Source organism: Scyliorhinus canicula, chromosome 12, assembly GCF_902713615.1.
Source record: "Scyliorhinus canicula chromosome 12, sScyCan1.1, whole genome shotgun sequence".
Taxonomy (NCBI): Eukaryota; Metazoa; Chordata; class Chondrichthyes; order Carcharhiniformes; family Scyliorhinidae; genus Scyliorhinus; species Scyliorhinus canicula.
Genome location: NC_052157.1, coordinates 4,344,447 through 4,360,684, shown reverse-complemented (window position 1 = coordinate 4,360,684; position 16,238 = coordinate 4,344,447). Strand labels below are relative to the sequence as shown.

Here is a 16,238-nt window from a genome sequence, read left to right as displayed (position 1 = left end):
TTTTTTTAGAACATTAGAACATTACAGCGCAGTACAGGCCCTTCGGCCCTCGATGTTGTGCCGACCTGCGAAACCCCTCTAAAGCCCATCTACACTATTCCCTTATCGTCCATATGTTTATCCAATGACCATTTGAATGCGTTTAGTGTTGGCGAGTCCACTACTGTTGTAGGCAGGGCATTCCACGCCCTTACTACTCTCTGAGTAAAGAACCTACCTCTGACAGCTGTCCTATATCTATCTAACGAAAACAGCCTCAAGTCCCTCAGTCTTCCCTCATAAGATCTTCCCTCCATACCAGGCAACATTCTGGTAAATCTCCTCTGCACCCTTTCCAATGCTTCCACATCCTTCCTATAATGCGGCGACCAGAACTGCACGCAATATTCCAAATGCGGCCGCACCAGAGTTTTGTACAATTGCAACATGACCTCATGGCTCCGAAACTCAATCCCTCTACTAATAAAAGCTAACACACCATACGCCTTCTTAACAACCCTATCAACCCGGGTGGCAACTTTCAGGGATCTATGAACATTTTCACTTAACTTAAAAGTCCAAGCTTGTTACAGTTTTGACAACCCTTAGCACACCTGAAGAGGCTCCTCGTACACCTGTTTACCACTACTGGACAGGATAGCTGCGAAACCTGACAGTAATCACTCTCTCACCACCAGTTCCAATCCCTCCTATTGTTTTCCTGTCAGTATTTTATTGATGTCCCTGTTGTCTCCTCGGGACTTCCTCCTGTTTTCCTCATGTACAATTCTGTTCTTCCACCTCCCGTCTTTCAATTAAACACTTCCTCTTCCTTCAGTTCACTTTTTCCTTGGATATTCAAACTGGATCTTTTCTTCTGCCTTCACCTTCCATTCTCCTACAAGCTTGCTGGCCCAAATCACAAATTTCTGATCTATCTTGCATTTTATTCTTTCCAATCCTGTTGCAACGCACTGTGATGCTGGATTGGCTCCCAAAATACACGGATAATTACCGCTATTTATAAATATATTCAAAATGTTACTACTGTTTGCACTGCCTGTCAATTTTTGCTATTCTAAACATCTATGTGTGTATTTATAATGGAAATTCACTATGTAAACTGGTCATGCTGTAATGACACTTTCCAACCCAGTGGGGGTGCTGCTGGGCTGCCACCTGTGAGTGAATAGAATTACACTGTGATGAGTTTAGAAAGTCAGTTTCTATTACAAAAACATTGCTCTGCTCTAAATGATCTGTGTTTTACTGATGGGTGAGTCACTATCACGTTAAGACTTTAACATGACCAATCATTTTCTTCAGCTTTTCTGCCGTTGGAAATTGGCCTTTTTCCCAAAGCAATTGCAGTTGACCCTGGTTGATTTTAGAAGTCCAACGAGCAACTGAAATTGAGTGGATTTGCCCAGCTATGTCACTTTCCAACAGGAAACATTTCAGCAGTGACCTTTAAGCGACAGAGCAGTTTGAACAGGGGCGGGGGGGGGGGGGGGGGGGGGGGTGAGGGGGGTCAGTTTTAGCAGTAAGTCATCATAACCATGACACAGGTGACTTCACAGCAATCCACGGGGTATCCACAAGTACCATCTTACTGGACCGACAACACTCCTGTATCGCGAGGGTGGCATGGTGGCGCAGTGGTTAGCACTGCTGCCTGAGGCGCCAAGGATCCAGGATCGATCCCGACCCGGGTCCCTGTGTGTGTTTAGTTTGCATATTCTCCCCGTGTCTGCGTGGGTCTCACCCCCACAACCCAAAGAAGTGCCGGTTAGGTGAATTGGCCATGCTAAATTGCCCCTCAATTGAAACAAAATAATTGGATGCTCTAAATTTATTTTAAAAACCACTCCTGTCTGGCCAAGCGATCCCATTAGAAAGTTTCGGTGCGTTGGTGACCACCTCCTTGTCCATCAGGTCATCATTGATTGACTCTCTTTCCGGTTAATTATTTTGCATTCACCAATCACGTTGCACAATCACGTCACTTGACCTCCCCCCCCCCCCCCCCCCCCCCACCTCCCTCCGGAAAAATAACTCAACGTGACCAGATTGTTGCAAACAACATTCTCTGTCAAAGCCCGTGCCACCAAAAAAAAACAGACAGAAGGAAAAACCTTTAATAAATATTTAGTCATGTGTGCAGCTAAAGTGAGAGGCGGTTATAATTCACGATCAACCTGTGTTGTTTATAATATATTATGATGATATTAAAACCTCAGGCGGTGGAATTAAAAAGAAAAACTTGTGTTGTTTTTTTTGTTTAAATATACAAGAAAGGAGATTAATTCGGGTTGCACGCTCATATTGGATATATTTCTGGAGATTTCCTAATAAAGAACTCCCACCTCCAAATACTCCAACTGGTCAAACAACCTTTCTTTTCTCATCTTCAATATTGTTATAGCTCGTAAATATAATTGTTCAAAGAAATCGTAACTAAAATACCCACAAAGCTTCAATTTATTTTAATGCCCTGGTCCTTGAGATTTTCCTGGAGATTAGTTTTTAATTCCTGAAAATGAAAATCGCTTATTGTCACCAGTAGGCTTCAATGAAGTTACTGTGAAAAGCCCCTAGTCGCCACATTCCGGCACCTGTCCGGGGAGGCTGGTACAGGAATCGAACCGTGCTGCTGGCCTGCCTTGGTCTGCTTTAAAAGCCAGCAATTTAGCCCAGTGAGCTAAACCAGCCAAGGTAAGGTAAGGTAACTCCGGAGGGTTGGTGAGCTTTACGTATCAGAGAGTGAAAGAGCGAAACAGGAGGAGAAACAGATAGATGGACATAGAGAGGGACTGAATGAGACATAACTAAAGTGTGCATTGTGTAGCAGTTTGTTAAACTGGTGTTGTGGGGCGGCATGGTGGCACAGTGGTTAGCACTGCTGCCTGACAGCATCCCGGGCTCAATTCTAGCCTCGGGTGACTATCTGTGTGGAGTTTGCATTTTCTCCCCGTGTCTGCGTGGGTTTCCTCCGGGTGCTCCGGTTTCCTCCCACAGTCCAAAGATGTGCAGGTTAGGTGGATTGGCCATGCTAAATTGTCCCTTCGTTTCGGAAGGTTAGGTGGGGTTGTGGGAGTGAGCCTTTGGTGAGGTGCTCGTTCAGAGGGTTGGTGTAGGCTCGATGGGCCGAGTGGCCTCCTTCTGCATTGTAGGGATTCTGTGATTCTATTCCAAGATCCTCAGGCATGAAGGAAGTTGTCCTTTCCATGTTTACTGAGGGTAATTCTCAATATTGGATCAGCTGCTTGATTAAACCTCTCTCCAGTTCCATTCACATTAAAGGCACTGTTACAGAGTGTTTTAATAGTGTTTTCTATTTGATTATGTGCATGGATGTCTTTGACCAAAGTGCGCCTGTGTGTGTGACGCCATTGCGAGTGGGGATTTACGCTGGTTTTCAGTTCAGCCGCGGGAAACATGTATATACTTCTGCGTAGCTGCTGCTGTTGCCTGAAGCCGAACTGTATTATTACGTCAATGCTTTCCGAAGTAAAGAAGATTTAGCTTTTACAACGCGTTTGACTATCTTTCTTGTGGTCAAATTCCACATCTTTCTGGCAACGAAGATTAGAAAGGGCAAGAAAAGAATTTGAAGTGACACAAAGTTTTGTACAGGGAGTAGCAAGTTTGCAATGTGCCCAGGAGCAGTCCCTATGTTCGGGACTATCAGTGAGTTTGTGATGAGGCATGAGGACAAGACTGACTATGTGGAAAGGTTCCACACTTTTTCCTGGTAAATGGAATTACAGAATTACAGGAATTACAGAAAAAGGACTCAATTCTCTTGAGTGTGTGGGAGACAAACAATTACAAGCCAATGAGTAATTTAACAATACCACGAAAATCAGGGGACGTTTTGTTTGCAGAATTAGCTGTACTCGTTCAGAATCATCACCATCCTAAGCCCTCAGTGATGGTCCAACGCTTTAAATTCCACAATTATTTTCAAAAGGCTGGACAGGCTGTAGCTGATTTTGCTGCTGAACTGCATCTCCTTTCTGTGCACTGTGAGTTTTGGGGCAGTGTTAGAGGATATGCTCCGGGTGTGATTGATCTGTGGCATTAATGAAGGCAGCACAGAGCGTCGTTTGTTGGGGGCAACCACACCAACTTTCAAGAAGGCACTAAAAGTTTCTCAGGGCATGGAAATGGCTATCCTGAGAAACTTTTAGTGCTTTTTCAATGCAAAGAGCGTTCAAAAGGCACATCGTGGGTGATGGGCAGGTGCAGCACATCGAGTAAGAAAAGAGCCAGCAGTGGAATGTTTCAGGTGTGGAGGCACACTCTGTGCCAATCTTTGCCAGGTCAGGGGCCCTGGGTGCCACGATGGCAACAAAGAGGGACATTTGGCTAAAAAGTGCAGGAGTGTTACGAGCAAGTCAAATGCTGGGCAGGGAATTTTAGATTGAAAGCAGTCTCAGTTTGCTACACATCACCTGGAAAGCAGGAAGAGCAGGAAAAGGAGTGTTCCTCCAACATGCTCAATGTGAGTGTGGTGGGCGTCTGAAGAGCCTCTGTTAGGACACCTTCAGGACAATTTGGGACTCTAAGCAGGTGCCAGCCTTTACTCAGGCAGAAATAAAACTTCAGACGTACACCAGCGAGACTATTCCATTACTTGGAGCATTAGAGGTAGACATTGTATATAACAGCCAAGAAGCAAGAGCACGGCACGTGGTAGCGAAAGGGACTGGCCTCATCTAGCACGACTGACTCAGGAAAATTCAGCTGAACTGGGGTGAGATAAAACACACAACAGTGACATAGATCATAGAATTCACAGTGCAGAAGGAGGCCATTCGGCCCTACGAGTCGACACCGGCCCTTGGAAAGAGTGCCCTACCTAAGCCCACATCTCCATCCTATCCCCGTAACCCAGCAACCCCACCTAACCTTTTTTGGACACTAAGGGCAATTTAGCATGGCCAATCCACCTAACCTGCACACCTTGGGACTGTGGGAGGAAACCCGGAGCACCCGGAGGAAACCCACGCAGACACGGGGAGAACGTGCAGACTCCACACAGACCGTGACCCACGCCGGAATCGAACCTGGGACCCTGGAGCCCTGAAGCAACTGTGCTAACCACTGTGCTACCGTGCTGCCCTTAGAAATACCCTGAGATTTGCTATGAGGAACTGGGTATATTATGGGGCACTCAGATTGTTTGAGCATCCTAAGGCTTGTTCTGTCCAGCCGAGGACAGTCCCCTGCACCCTGAAAGGCAAGAGGAGGAGTTGGAGCGGCTACAAAGCCAGCGAATCATTGAGCCCCATTCAATTTTCACATTGGGCAGCTCCAATTTCACTGGTTCCGAAAAGTAATGGAAGCTTTCGTACCCGTGGGTATTACAGACTGACCATTAATCAGGTTTCCAAGTCAGCCGCTTGCCTGTTGCCGAGGGTGAAAGATCTATTTTCAACTTTGGCACGAGGCAAAACGTTCTCCAAGCGTGACATGAGTCAAGCCGACCGACAGCTCCTAATGGTGGAGGACTCCGAACAGGACGTCACCACCAACACCCGCAAGGGTTTGTTCAAATACAACCGCCTGGGTTTTGGGGGTGTTCCAGTCCAGCGATGTCTCAAAGGGCAAAGGACCATCTGTTGTGGGGGATTCCCCGTGTGGCAGTTTATTCAGAAGACATCCCTGATCACGGGGAAAAACTGAGGAGGACAACTTTAACAACCTGGATCTACTGTTGAAGAGATGTTCAGAGGCAAGTCTGCATCTGAAGTGTAGCAAATGCATCTTCCAGGGGCAGGGTGTGGAATATCTGAGCAGTCGGATCACAGAACAGGGCCTGTCCCCAGTGGAGGAAAAGGTTTGAGTTGTCAAGGAAGCTCCAAATACCAAGAATGTGCCCGAGCTCAGATCCTTTGGGTTTAGTGAACTTCTCCAATAGGTTTCTGCCAGACCTTTCAACCATGTTGGAGCCACTGTATCTGCAGTGTACAGATATATTATATATTATATATATTATACTGTATATATTATACAGCAGCACAAGAACAAATGGAAGCTGGGGCCAGCACAAGCGAAACCTTTAAAGGACCTGAATACTCAGCTACAATCACCAGTACTAATCTGCTGGTTCACTTTGATCAGAGAGCTCATTCTGTCAAGTGACACTTCGCCTTACAGCATTGGGCAGTGCTCTCTCATCTGATGGAGGATGGAAAAACCCACTAGATTTGCATCACGCACACTCACAACAGCTGGGAAGGGATATTTGCAGTTGGACAAGAAGGTCCAGCCGTCGTTTTCAACGTGAACCGGTTCCATCAGTACCTTTATGTGTGTTCATTCACCATATGTGCAGACCACAAGCCATTGCTGAGCATTTTTAGTGAGCCCAGGTGCATTCCTTCCATGGCCTCGATGAGAGCTCTGGGCTGTCACAGTGTACAGGGCATGGGATCGCCCTTCCTGGACATGCCAACCAAGACAGCATCTCCTCCGGAGACAATTGTCTTGCCTGAACAACTTTCAAATTCTCCTGTGAATGTCAAACAGATTCAACAGTGGACGGACAGAGATCCTCTCTTGCCCTGAGTGAGAAGATTCTTTCTGCAGGGTTGGTCTCCTGTTATAGATGATGAGGGATTGAGAGCAGATGCGAATGTAGGGATGAGCAGAGTGTGGAGGATGGTTGCATTCTCTGGGGGACTAGAGTGATCGTTCAACCCCCTGGCCATTCGCAAGTTGTAGATTAAGTCCATGAGCCTCATCTGGCCCCCCCCCCCCCCCCCCCCCCCAATGCAAAGTTTATCAAGGTCGTATGTTTGATGGCCAAAAAAGGATTAGGACTTGTAAAACAAGGTGAATTGGGCAGCAAGGTAGCACAGTGGTTGGCACTGTTGTTTCACAGCGCCAGGGTCCCAGGTTCGATTCCCGCTTGGGTCACTGTCTGTGCGGAGTCTGCATGTTCTCCCCGTGTCTGCGTGGGTTTCCTCCGGATGCTCCGGTTTCCTCCCACAGGTCCCGAAAGACGTGCTTGTTCGGTGAATTGGACATTCTGAATTCTCCCTCTGTGTATCCGAACAGGTGCCAGAGTGTGACAACTAGGGGATTTTCACAGTAACGTCATTGCAGTGTTAATGTAAGCCTACCTGTGACAATAATAAAGATTATATATTTTTTAAATCCTGTTCGGTGTGAGTCAAATAAACCAAAAGATGGCGCCACCAGCAGTATTCCATGCTTGGGATTGGTCTGATCGTCCCTCGTCTAGACTTCATGTGGACTTTACAATACCTTTTATGGGTCATATATTTCTAGTCATCGTGGCTGCGCATTCTAAGTGGTCAGAAGTGCAGATCATGAGCAACGTTACAGCTCCCATTACAACAGAGAAGCTACGCCAAGCTTTTGCGACTCATGGCTTACCAGATTCCCTGGTTTTTGAAAACGGGATAATGTTTCCCAGTGATTTGCTCCAAGAGTTTACGCAAAGAAACGGAAGACGCCGAGTGCGGAAGGCCCCTTTCCATCTTGCGCCGACTGGTTTAGTAGAGTGAGCTGTTCACTGGCTGAGAGAAGGAGTGGCAGACGGTACGCTGGGCTCTGAGCGCTCACGGTTCTGTTTCAGAAGGAAATGCTGCTGTGGAAATTCGACACAAAGCGGTCACCGTCTCTCCTCCACTATGAGGGTATTGACTCAGTCCGAGAGTCACATTGCTTCATCTCAGAGGCTTGACACTGACAATTTTCAAAAAATATATTTTTCTCATTACAACTTCAAGCTATTTTCTTTCAAGCCAAAAGTCAGTCACATTTAATGTCTGATACAAACCCATTGCTGGAAATCATTAAAGGATGTGGCTACTACTTTGAAATTTTTGTTATAAGGTAAAATGGTTGATATCAAGTTACACACCCAATATTGTGCACCTACACTCAATGTCCCTTTGCATTGATCAATATGTTGATAGGCACTGCGGCTTTTGGCTGTTTACCTCCAACGCGTGTCTCCAAATTTCCTTTGAAGATGATGACTGAAGCTGCTTCCTCAGTCCTCTTGGGCAGTGCATTTCCCAGTGTAACCAACATCTCCACTCTGCTTCTTTTACCAATCACCTTAAACCTGTGTCCCTCTGGTTACCAACCCTCCCCACGCTGGAAACAGTTTCTCTTTATTATCCATCAAAATGTTTCATGACTTTGAACCTCTATCAAAGCGTCTCGTCATTGTCTCTGCTCAAGAAATACAAGGTTTAGTAGTCATGGAGGAGTTTGGAAAGGAGAAGAAGGTATTTATGTAAGAGTCTCAGTCAGGGTGAATCTGCAGCTCAGCCCCTACCTGGGCTGGCTTGTATGGTACTGAGTTAACAAGCCCACTGATGGCCTCCACCCCTCAGCAGGGGAGCCGGTACCCCACGAGGCTAACGGGGACATTAATCGGGTCATACTCATGGGCCTTGTGGGGGTTAGAACACAAACCAACCTCTCCAGCTCTCCAACGACTCGTATTTCCAATATCACTCCAGTAAATCACATCTGCACCCTTTCCCAAGACTAAGGAGAGGTTCTGAAGGAGAGTCATATTTGGACTCTCTGCTGACTCTATTACTCTCTCCACAGATGCTGCCAGACCTGCTGAATCTGTCCAGCATTTCCTGTTTTTATTTTTATTTTTATCTTGGGGAAGAATTACCCAGTATAGCGTCTGCACTGGCTCTCGGAAAGAGTATTACATCCAGTCCCACGCCCCTGTCTTATCTCCGTAACCTCGCACACTCAGTTCAGATAGCAATCCAACTCCCCCTGGGATACCTCGATCGAACCTGCCTCCACCACCCTCTCAGGAACTTTGTTCCAAACTCCAACCAACCTCTGGGCGGAAAATCTTCTACTCCTTCTGCCAATTATTCTGAATCTGTGCCCTTTTCTTCTTGATGCTGTGTTGAATGGAAACAGTTTCTCACTATTTACCCTGTCCATGCCTCTCAGGATCGTGGACACAGTCTACGCTGAGGCCTGATTAGTGTCGTGTACAAGTTCAACGTGACCTCCTTACTCTTGTACTCAATTCCTCCATCCATAAATTTTGAGATTCTATATACTTTATTAAGTTGGAATGGTTTGATTAGTGCTGGAGACAAAATTCCTTCTAAATGCTTCACATTGCAATTTTGTTTTTTAGAAATTCAGTTAACGTCCCAGCACATCATGTGTATTAAAGGCCTCATTGCTGCCTTAGCAATGGGTAGTGAGAGTAGAAACTGGGCATCTGGAATATTATAGTTATCCACTTGTTCAAACCAATTGGAAAGTCTGCTATTGAAGGCCAGGAATGGCCTTTCTGGGTGGACCCAGTATCTCAGACTCATTATCTGTTTTCCAAACACTACTTTCTGTTCATCACATTCTAACATGTTAAGTGCATTGGGATGAATGACTACATTAAAGCTGCTATATAAATGCCAGTTGTTGTTGCAGTTTATTACTCCAGGATCTCACCACGTTTAATTACATAGAACAAACAAAGTAGACATGATCTGTTTTAGGTGTTAGTTGAGGGGTACATAATGGCCAGGACACGGGGGAGAATTCTGCTTCTCCAGGGAGTGGAGCCCATCCTGGTGGAAGAGCCTGAATGCTGAGATAGAGTGCCCCCTGTTGGCTCAGTGATTCACTGTGTTACCAGGTAAAGCTCCAAGTTGGTGCAGATGTGGTGAAACCTCCCTACCCTGAGCTGAAACAACACAAGCACTGTCATCGGTTTTCAATGGCCTCAGCGTGAAGCTGAGATGCCAAGGTTCTCACTTTCGACTGCTGATCAATATCCCGATTGGAGGATGGCGCCCTGGAGAACTCACGCCCCACACGTAAATGAAAGGACCAAACATAGGAACTAGGAGAGGCCGTTTAGCCCCACGATCTTCTTCCACCGTTCAATTCAATCATGGTTGCTTTGTCTATTAACTCCAACAACCTGCCTGGGTTCCGTAATCCTCAACGTCCTTGACCAACAAAAATTGATCAACCTTCCTTTTGATATTTCCAATCAATACGCAGCCTGGACAACTCTTTTGTGGACCGAGGGCTGAAGGGTTGGGAAAAGGTGTTTCCTGGCGCTAACTCTGAACAGGCCAGCTCTCATTTTAAGGTTATGCCCAAGGCAGATCCTGAGGAAGCTCACTACCGTAAGGAACCCAACCTGTTTGGGGCAGTATGTGACTAAAATAATGGGCATGGCGGAAACACAAGAAATTCATTGCCAAGGTCAGTGATATATTAATAAATAGAAGCTAGTTATTCAGTACAGTCGCAGGTATATTAATATCAGCAGGTCAGAGGCTGGGAATCTTGCTGCGAGTAACTCACCTCCTGACCCCCCCCCCCCCCCCCCCCCCCCCAAATCCTGTCCACCATCTACAAGGCACAAGTCAGGAGTGTAATGGAATACACTCCACTTGCCTGGATGAGTGCAGACCTGACAACACTCAAGATGCTCGACACCAGCCAGGACAAAGCAGCCCGTTTATGAACACGTTAAACATTCACAGCCCCACCACCGTGAGCAGTGGCAGCCGTGTGTACCATCTACAAGGTGCCCTGCAGCAACTCAAATGGCTCCTTGGACACCTTCCAAACCCGTGACCTCTACCACCTAGAAGGACAAGGGCAGCAGGTGCATGTGAACACCTCCACCTGGAGGTTCCCCTCCACGCCACACACCTTCCCCACATGGAAATATTTAACCATTCCTTCACTGTCGCTGGAACAGGATCCGGGAATCTCCTTTCCTAACAGCACTGTGGATGTACTTACACCACATGGACAGTAACGGTTGAAGAAGGCAGCTCACCACCACCTTTTCACAGGCAATTAGGCACGGGAAATAAATGCCGAATTTGTCATGAACAAAATAATACTGTGATATACATTAAAACATTCTTTAGTTTGAGTCTCAATGCACAGAATTATCTTCCTGATAATCTTCCCACATTGATTGGCAGCGCTAATGAAAATGAAATGAAATGAAAATCACTTATTGTCACGAGTAGGCTTCAATGAAGTTACTGTGAAAATCCCCTAGTCGCCACATTCCAGCGCCTGTCCGGGGAGGCTGGTACGGGAATGTCCTGCATGATACTGTCCTAGTCACATTGGTCAACTCCAGTCCACAGTTTGTTACACCAGTCCCCACATCCCCACATTCCCAGCTCCCAGTCCCCACAATCCCCACCATCCCAGCTCCCAATCCCCACATTCCCAACTTCCAGTCCGCACAATCCCCACATTCCCAGCTCCCAGTCCCCACATTCCCAACTCCCAGTCTGCGCAATCCCCACATTCCCAACTCCCAATCCCCACATTCCCAGCTCCCAGTCCCCACAATCCCAGCTCCCAGTCCCCATACTTCCTAGAATCCCAGCTCCCAATCCCCATGATCCCAGTTTCCTGTCCGCTCAATCCCAGCTCCCAGTCCTCACATTATCAGCTCCCAATCCCCACATTCCCAGCTCCCAGTCCCCACATTCCCAGCTCCCAGTCCCCACATTCCCATTTCCCAGTCCAGACATTCCCAGCTCCCACTTCCCACATTCCCAGCTCCCAGTCCCCACAATCCCAGCTCCCAGTCCCCACATTCCCGGCTCCCAGTCCCCACAATCCCACCTCCCAGTCCCCATACTTCCTAGAATCCCAGCTCACAATCCCCATGATCCCTGTTTCCAGTCCGCACAATCCCAGCTCCCAGTCCCCATATTCCTAGCCCCCAGTCCCCACATTCCCAGCTCTCAGGCCCCATACTTCCTAGAATCCCAGCTCCCAAACCCCATGATCCCAGTTTCCAGAACCCACAATCCCAGCTCCCAGTACCCACAATCCCAGCTCCCAGTGCCCGCAATCCCAGCTCCCAGCCCAACATTCCCAGTCCCTGCATTCCCAATTCCCGGTCTCCACATTCCATAAATCGGAGCTCCCAATCCCAATAATCCTAGCTCCCAGTCCCCACACTTCCCACAATTAGGGTGGCACGGTAGCACAGTGGTTAGCACTGTTGCTTCAAAGCTCCAGGGTGCCAGGTTCGATTCCGGCTTGGGTCACTGTCTGTGCGGAGTCTGCATGTTCTCTCCGTGTCTGCGTGGGATTCCTCCGGGTGCTCCGGTTTCCTCCCACAAGTCCCGAAAGACGTGCTGTTAGGTAATCTGGACGTTCTGAATTCTCCCTCTGTGCACCCAAACAGGCACCGGACTGTGGCGACTAGGGGCATTTCACAGTAACTTCATTGCAGTGTTAATGTAAACCTACTTGTGACAATAAAGATTATTATTATTATTGATTCCAGCTCCCAATCCCCATGGTCCCAGCTCCCAGACTCCACACACACAATGTCAGCTCCTAATCCCGACAATCCAATCAATTGCAGCTCCCAGTCCCCACATTCCCAGCTCCCATCCCCCACTCTTGACAATCCCAACTCTTGGTGCCCACATTTACCACAATCCCAGTTCTCAATCCCACACAATCCCAGCCCAGATATTTATCCTGATTTTCACATTCTGACGCCAGGATTAATGTCCGAACTTTCATGTTGCAGAGGAATCCAGGTGTTGACCTCTCTGGTGCATTTTGCTTTTTCTCACTCTTGGAACTGGGGGATGTCCTCCTTTCCACAGCCATTGTCACTCCCAGGCCAAAGACACATCCCGTCAGATACAGAGTCCTCCAGTGCCATAGCCCCGGTCGCAGAGAGAGAGTGGGAGCAGATCTCCTACTGCAATGTGAAGCTTCATTGATTGAATACAGGTCAGACTGCAGGGCTGACTGGGGTTGTCCAAATCCTTCGTGTGTACAGGATGTGTGTGAGGGTGTGTGGATGTGTGTGTTTATGTGTCTCTTGCCCTGTTTTTGCTGAACGTGTTCACTGCTCCATCATCCCTGCAGTGATGTGAAATCTCCCTTCGTTCCTCTCAATCTGTCTGAAACCCTCAAACTGACATTCCGGCAACTCAAAACCTATTTGGGTTTATGTGCAAAACACAGAAGCGTTGAGTCCATCAGATTAGAAAAGGACTGACAGTGGGGCTGAACACGCGTTGATGGTGCAGGGGGCAGTTTGACACTGCAGGACATGTGTTTGTCAGATATTCACAATAAACGGTGCAAGATTAAGCAAGCAGATTACATAAAGAACACTCGACAGAGAGAGAAAAGGATGGTTCGTTCGCGGGGGGGGGGGGGGGGGGCATCTACACACTTTATTAACACATCATTCAGGCAAGGGCATCAGTAATATTAAACCTGTGTCAAAGAGAGGGATTCATCTGGATTTATAGTTTGGCATTAAGATATTTCCCCCCTTGAGCAAATAAACAGACCCCCCACACCCACCCAAGTTGGGGGGGGGGGGGGGTGGGGGCAGTCGTTGGCTTTGTTTTACGTGTTTTGATAAATGATGGGAGGGGGGGGGGACAATTGGGAGTTGGAGGGTGATTAAAGCGGTGAATTAGTAGATGCCCAGAGAGTGTGGGGGCTGCAATTCCCTCTCGGCACGCGGGGCGGAGTAGTTGAGTCCGCAAAGTCCTGTAGTCTCTCCCCCCCCCCCCCCCCCCCCCACACTGTATCAAAAATAACTCCGATTTCTCTGCTTCACTCCTCACTAGTTCCAGGCACCTTGTTCAAGCAACGGTTAATTAACTTTATCTAATTGTATAAACCCCTGCATCTGAAATGTTGCATCATTTATCGTTTCGCAGGAAATCTCTGCAGGAAACGGCTTGATCTGGAGGTCGAGTTAACATGTTTGAGGCTCAGGAATGTTGCCTTGTGACTGATTAACTGGTAAAAATAGAATCGCACATCGCCCTGATAAAGACAAATTGCCCGGTCATAATTTAAACGCCGCACAGCCCGGCAAAAGGGAGAGAAATTTCATTGAGGGGGGGTGAAACGAAAAGTTGTTTTTAATGGTAGCATTAATGGAGATTTGAGCACCTCATGGTCCTGCTCTGAGATTTGCCATTAACGATGCATTGCAATCCCCACTGCACCAAAATGCATTTAGGCTCAATTCAGAATATTGCATTCTCCCTCATTCCCCCCTCCTGTGTATTTGGCGGGATTGCTCTGCAGCTTCTGCACCGGGATGATTATTGCGTCCAAGTTGTGAATCTGGGTGCAGAAGGAGCCACCCTCTCGGCCCCTCGGGTCTATCGTGCGGGCACTGAGCGCACTGTTGGATAAAACAAAAGTCTGCAGCCTCTGGAGCTCTGGTTGAACCCTAATTGGACACTGGGCTCTGGATATTAGTCATTGCAGATAGGATATTAACCACTGCACACTGGACTCTGGATATTAGTCACTGGGCACTGGATGTTGGTCACTGTGCACTGAATTTGAGACATTGGGCGCTGGATTTGAGACACTGGGCACTGGATGTTGGGCACTGTGCACTGAATTTGAGACATTGGCCACTGGATTTGAGACACTACACTCAACACGATATTGGTCACTGGGCACTGGATGTTACACACAGGGCACTGGATATTCGACACTGGACACTGGATATTCGACACTGCTCACAGCAAATGAGACTACACTCTGGACACTGGATATTAAACACTGGGAACTAGATATTAGTCACTGGACACTGGATATTCGACACTGGGCATTGGTATTAAACACTGGGCACTGGATATTCGACACTGGACACTAGTCACTGGACACTGGATATTCGACACTGGGCACAGGATATGAGACACTACATTCTGAACACTGGATATTAGTCACTAGGCATTGGTATTAAACACTGGGCACTGGATATTCGACACTGGACACTGATATATTAGTCAATGGACACTGGATATTCGACACTGTGAACTGCATATGAGACACTACATTCTGGACACTGGATATTAGTCACTGGACACTGGATATTAGGCACTGCCCACTGGGCACTGGACTCTCTGTCTCCTACCTGCTTTTCCAGGGGCTCCTTGGCTGATAGCGATGGTTTGGGTGACGGTGCTCTCTCGCACACGCTCCCCTCCAGTAAGTACAGACCGGAGGATTTCGTGGTGGAATCATTCTCAAAATAAAACAACATATTGTGAAGCAGAGCAAACCACTTGTTGTGCCATTTGGTGTTGTCCGAGCTTCTCTTGCTCAGGTAACCTTTCCTCGTCCCATCTTTCTTGGCCAGGACCCCCAGGTAGGAGAGGTGTCCATCGTTCAGGCGGATTCCTTTCTGCATCTTCACCGAGGCACTGCAGGTCTCACATTTCCCCCAGCTCCATCCAGCCAGACAAAACTCAGCCACTGGCACAATAACCAAACACCCCCCCCCCCCCCCCCCTTCTCCCCAAAGCCCAGCCTCTACACCAGCTCCTCCCTCCCTCCTCCCGGCTCCACCTCCACCCGGCTCCAAACACAAACTCAAATCATCGCCACAGACCAAACTCCGCAAATCAGCAGCTTCTCCAAACCGGCAACACGCGGCGCTGCCGGCAAGTGAAAATCAGCACCATGGACAGGGAGAGAGAGAGAGGGAAGGAGAGAGGGAGGGAGGGAGAGAGGGAGGGAAGGAGAGAGGAGGAGGGAGAGGGAGGAGGGAGAGGAAGGGAGGGAGGGAGAAGGGAGGGAGAGAGAGGGGGAGGGAGAGAGAGGGAAGGAGAGAGGGAAGGAGAGAGGAGGAGGGAGAGGGAGGAGAGAGAGCGAGGGAGAGAGAAGGGAGGGAGAGAGAGAGAGGGAGAGAGTGAAGGGAGGGAGAGAGAGCGGGAGGGAGAGAGAGAGGGAAGGAGAGAGGGGGAGAGAGAGGGAAGGAGAGAGGAGGAGGGAGAGGGAGGACAGAGAGCGAGGGAGGGAGAGAGAAGGGAGGGAGAGAGAGAGAGAGAGGGAGAGAGTGAAGGGGGGGAGAGAGGGAGGGAGAGAGAGAGGAAAGGAGGGGAGAGAGAGAGAGGGAAGGAGAGAGGAGGAGGGAAAGGGAGGAGAGAGAGTGAGGGAGGGAGAGAGAAGGGAGGGAGAGAGGGAGAGAGTGAAGGGAGGGAGAGAGAGAGGGAGGGAGATAGAGGGAGGGAGAGAGAGAGGGAAGGACAGAGGGAGGGAGAGAGAGGGAAGGAGAGAGGAGGAGGGAGAGGGAGGAGAGAGAGCGAGGGAGGGAGAGAGAAGGGAGGGAGAGAGAGAAAGGGAGAGAGGGAAGAAGAGAGGGAGGGAAGGAGAGAGGGAGGGAGAGATAGGGAGGGAGAGGGAGGAGAGAGAGCAAGGGAGGGAGAGAGAAGGGAGGGAGA

At 48.4% G+C, this 16,238-nt stretch overlaps 1 protein-coding gene across 1 annotated transcript in view; it reads right to left on the bottom strand.

Annotated features, from left to right (window-relative positions):
* rasgrf1 (Ras protein specific guanine nucleotide releasing factor 1) overlaps nucleotides 1-15,285 on the bottom strand; it is a 173,218-nt gene extending 157,933 nt beyond the window's left edge. The window contains exon 1 of the mRNA XM_038813451.1: nucleotides 14,930-15,285. Coding sequence (XP_038669379.1) covers nucleotides 14,930-15,205 — 276 coding nt within the window. The 5' untranslated portion in view covers nucleotides 15,206-15,285. The remainder of the gene's footprint in view (nucleotides 1-14,929) is intronic.
* Nucleotides 15,286-16,238: the final 953 nt, after the last annotated feature.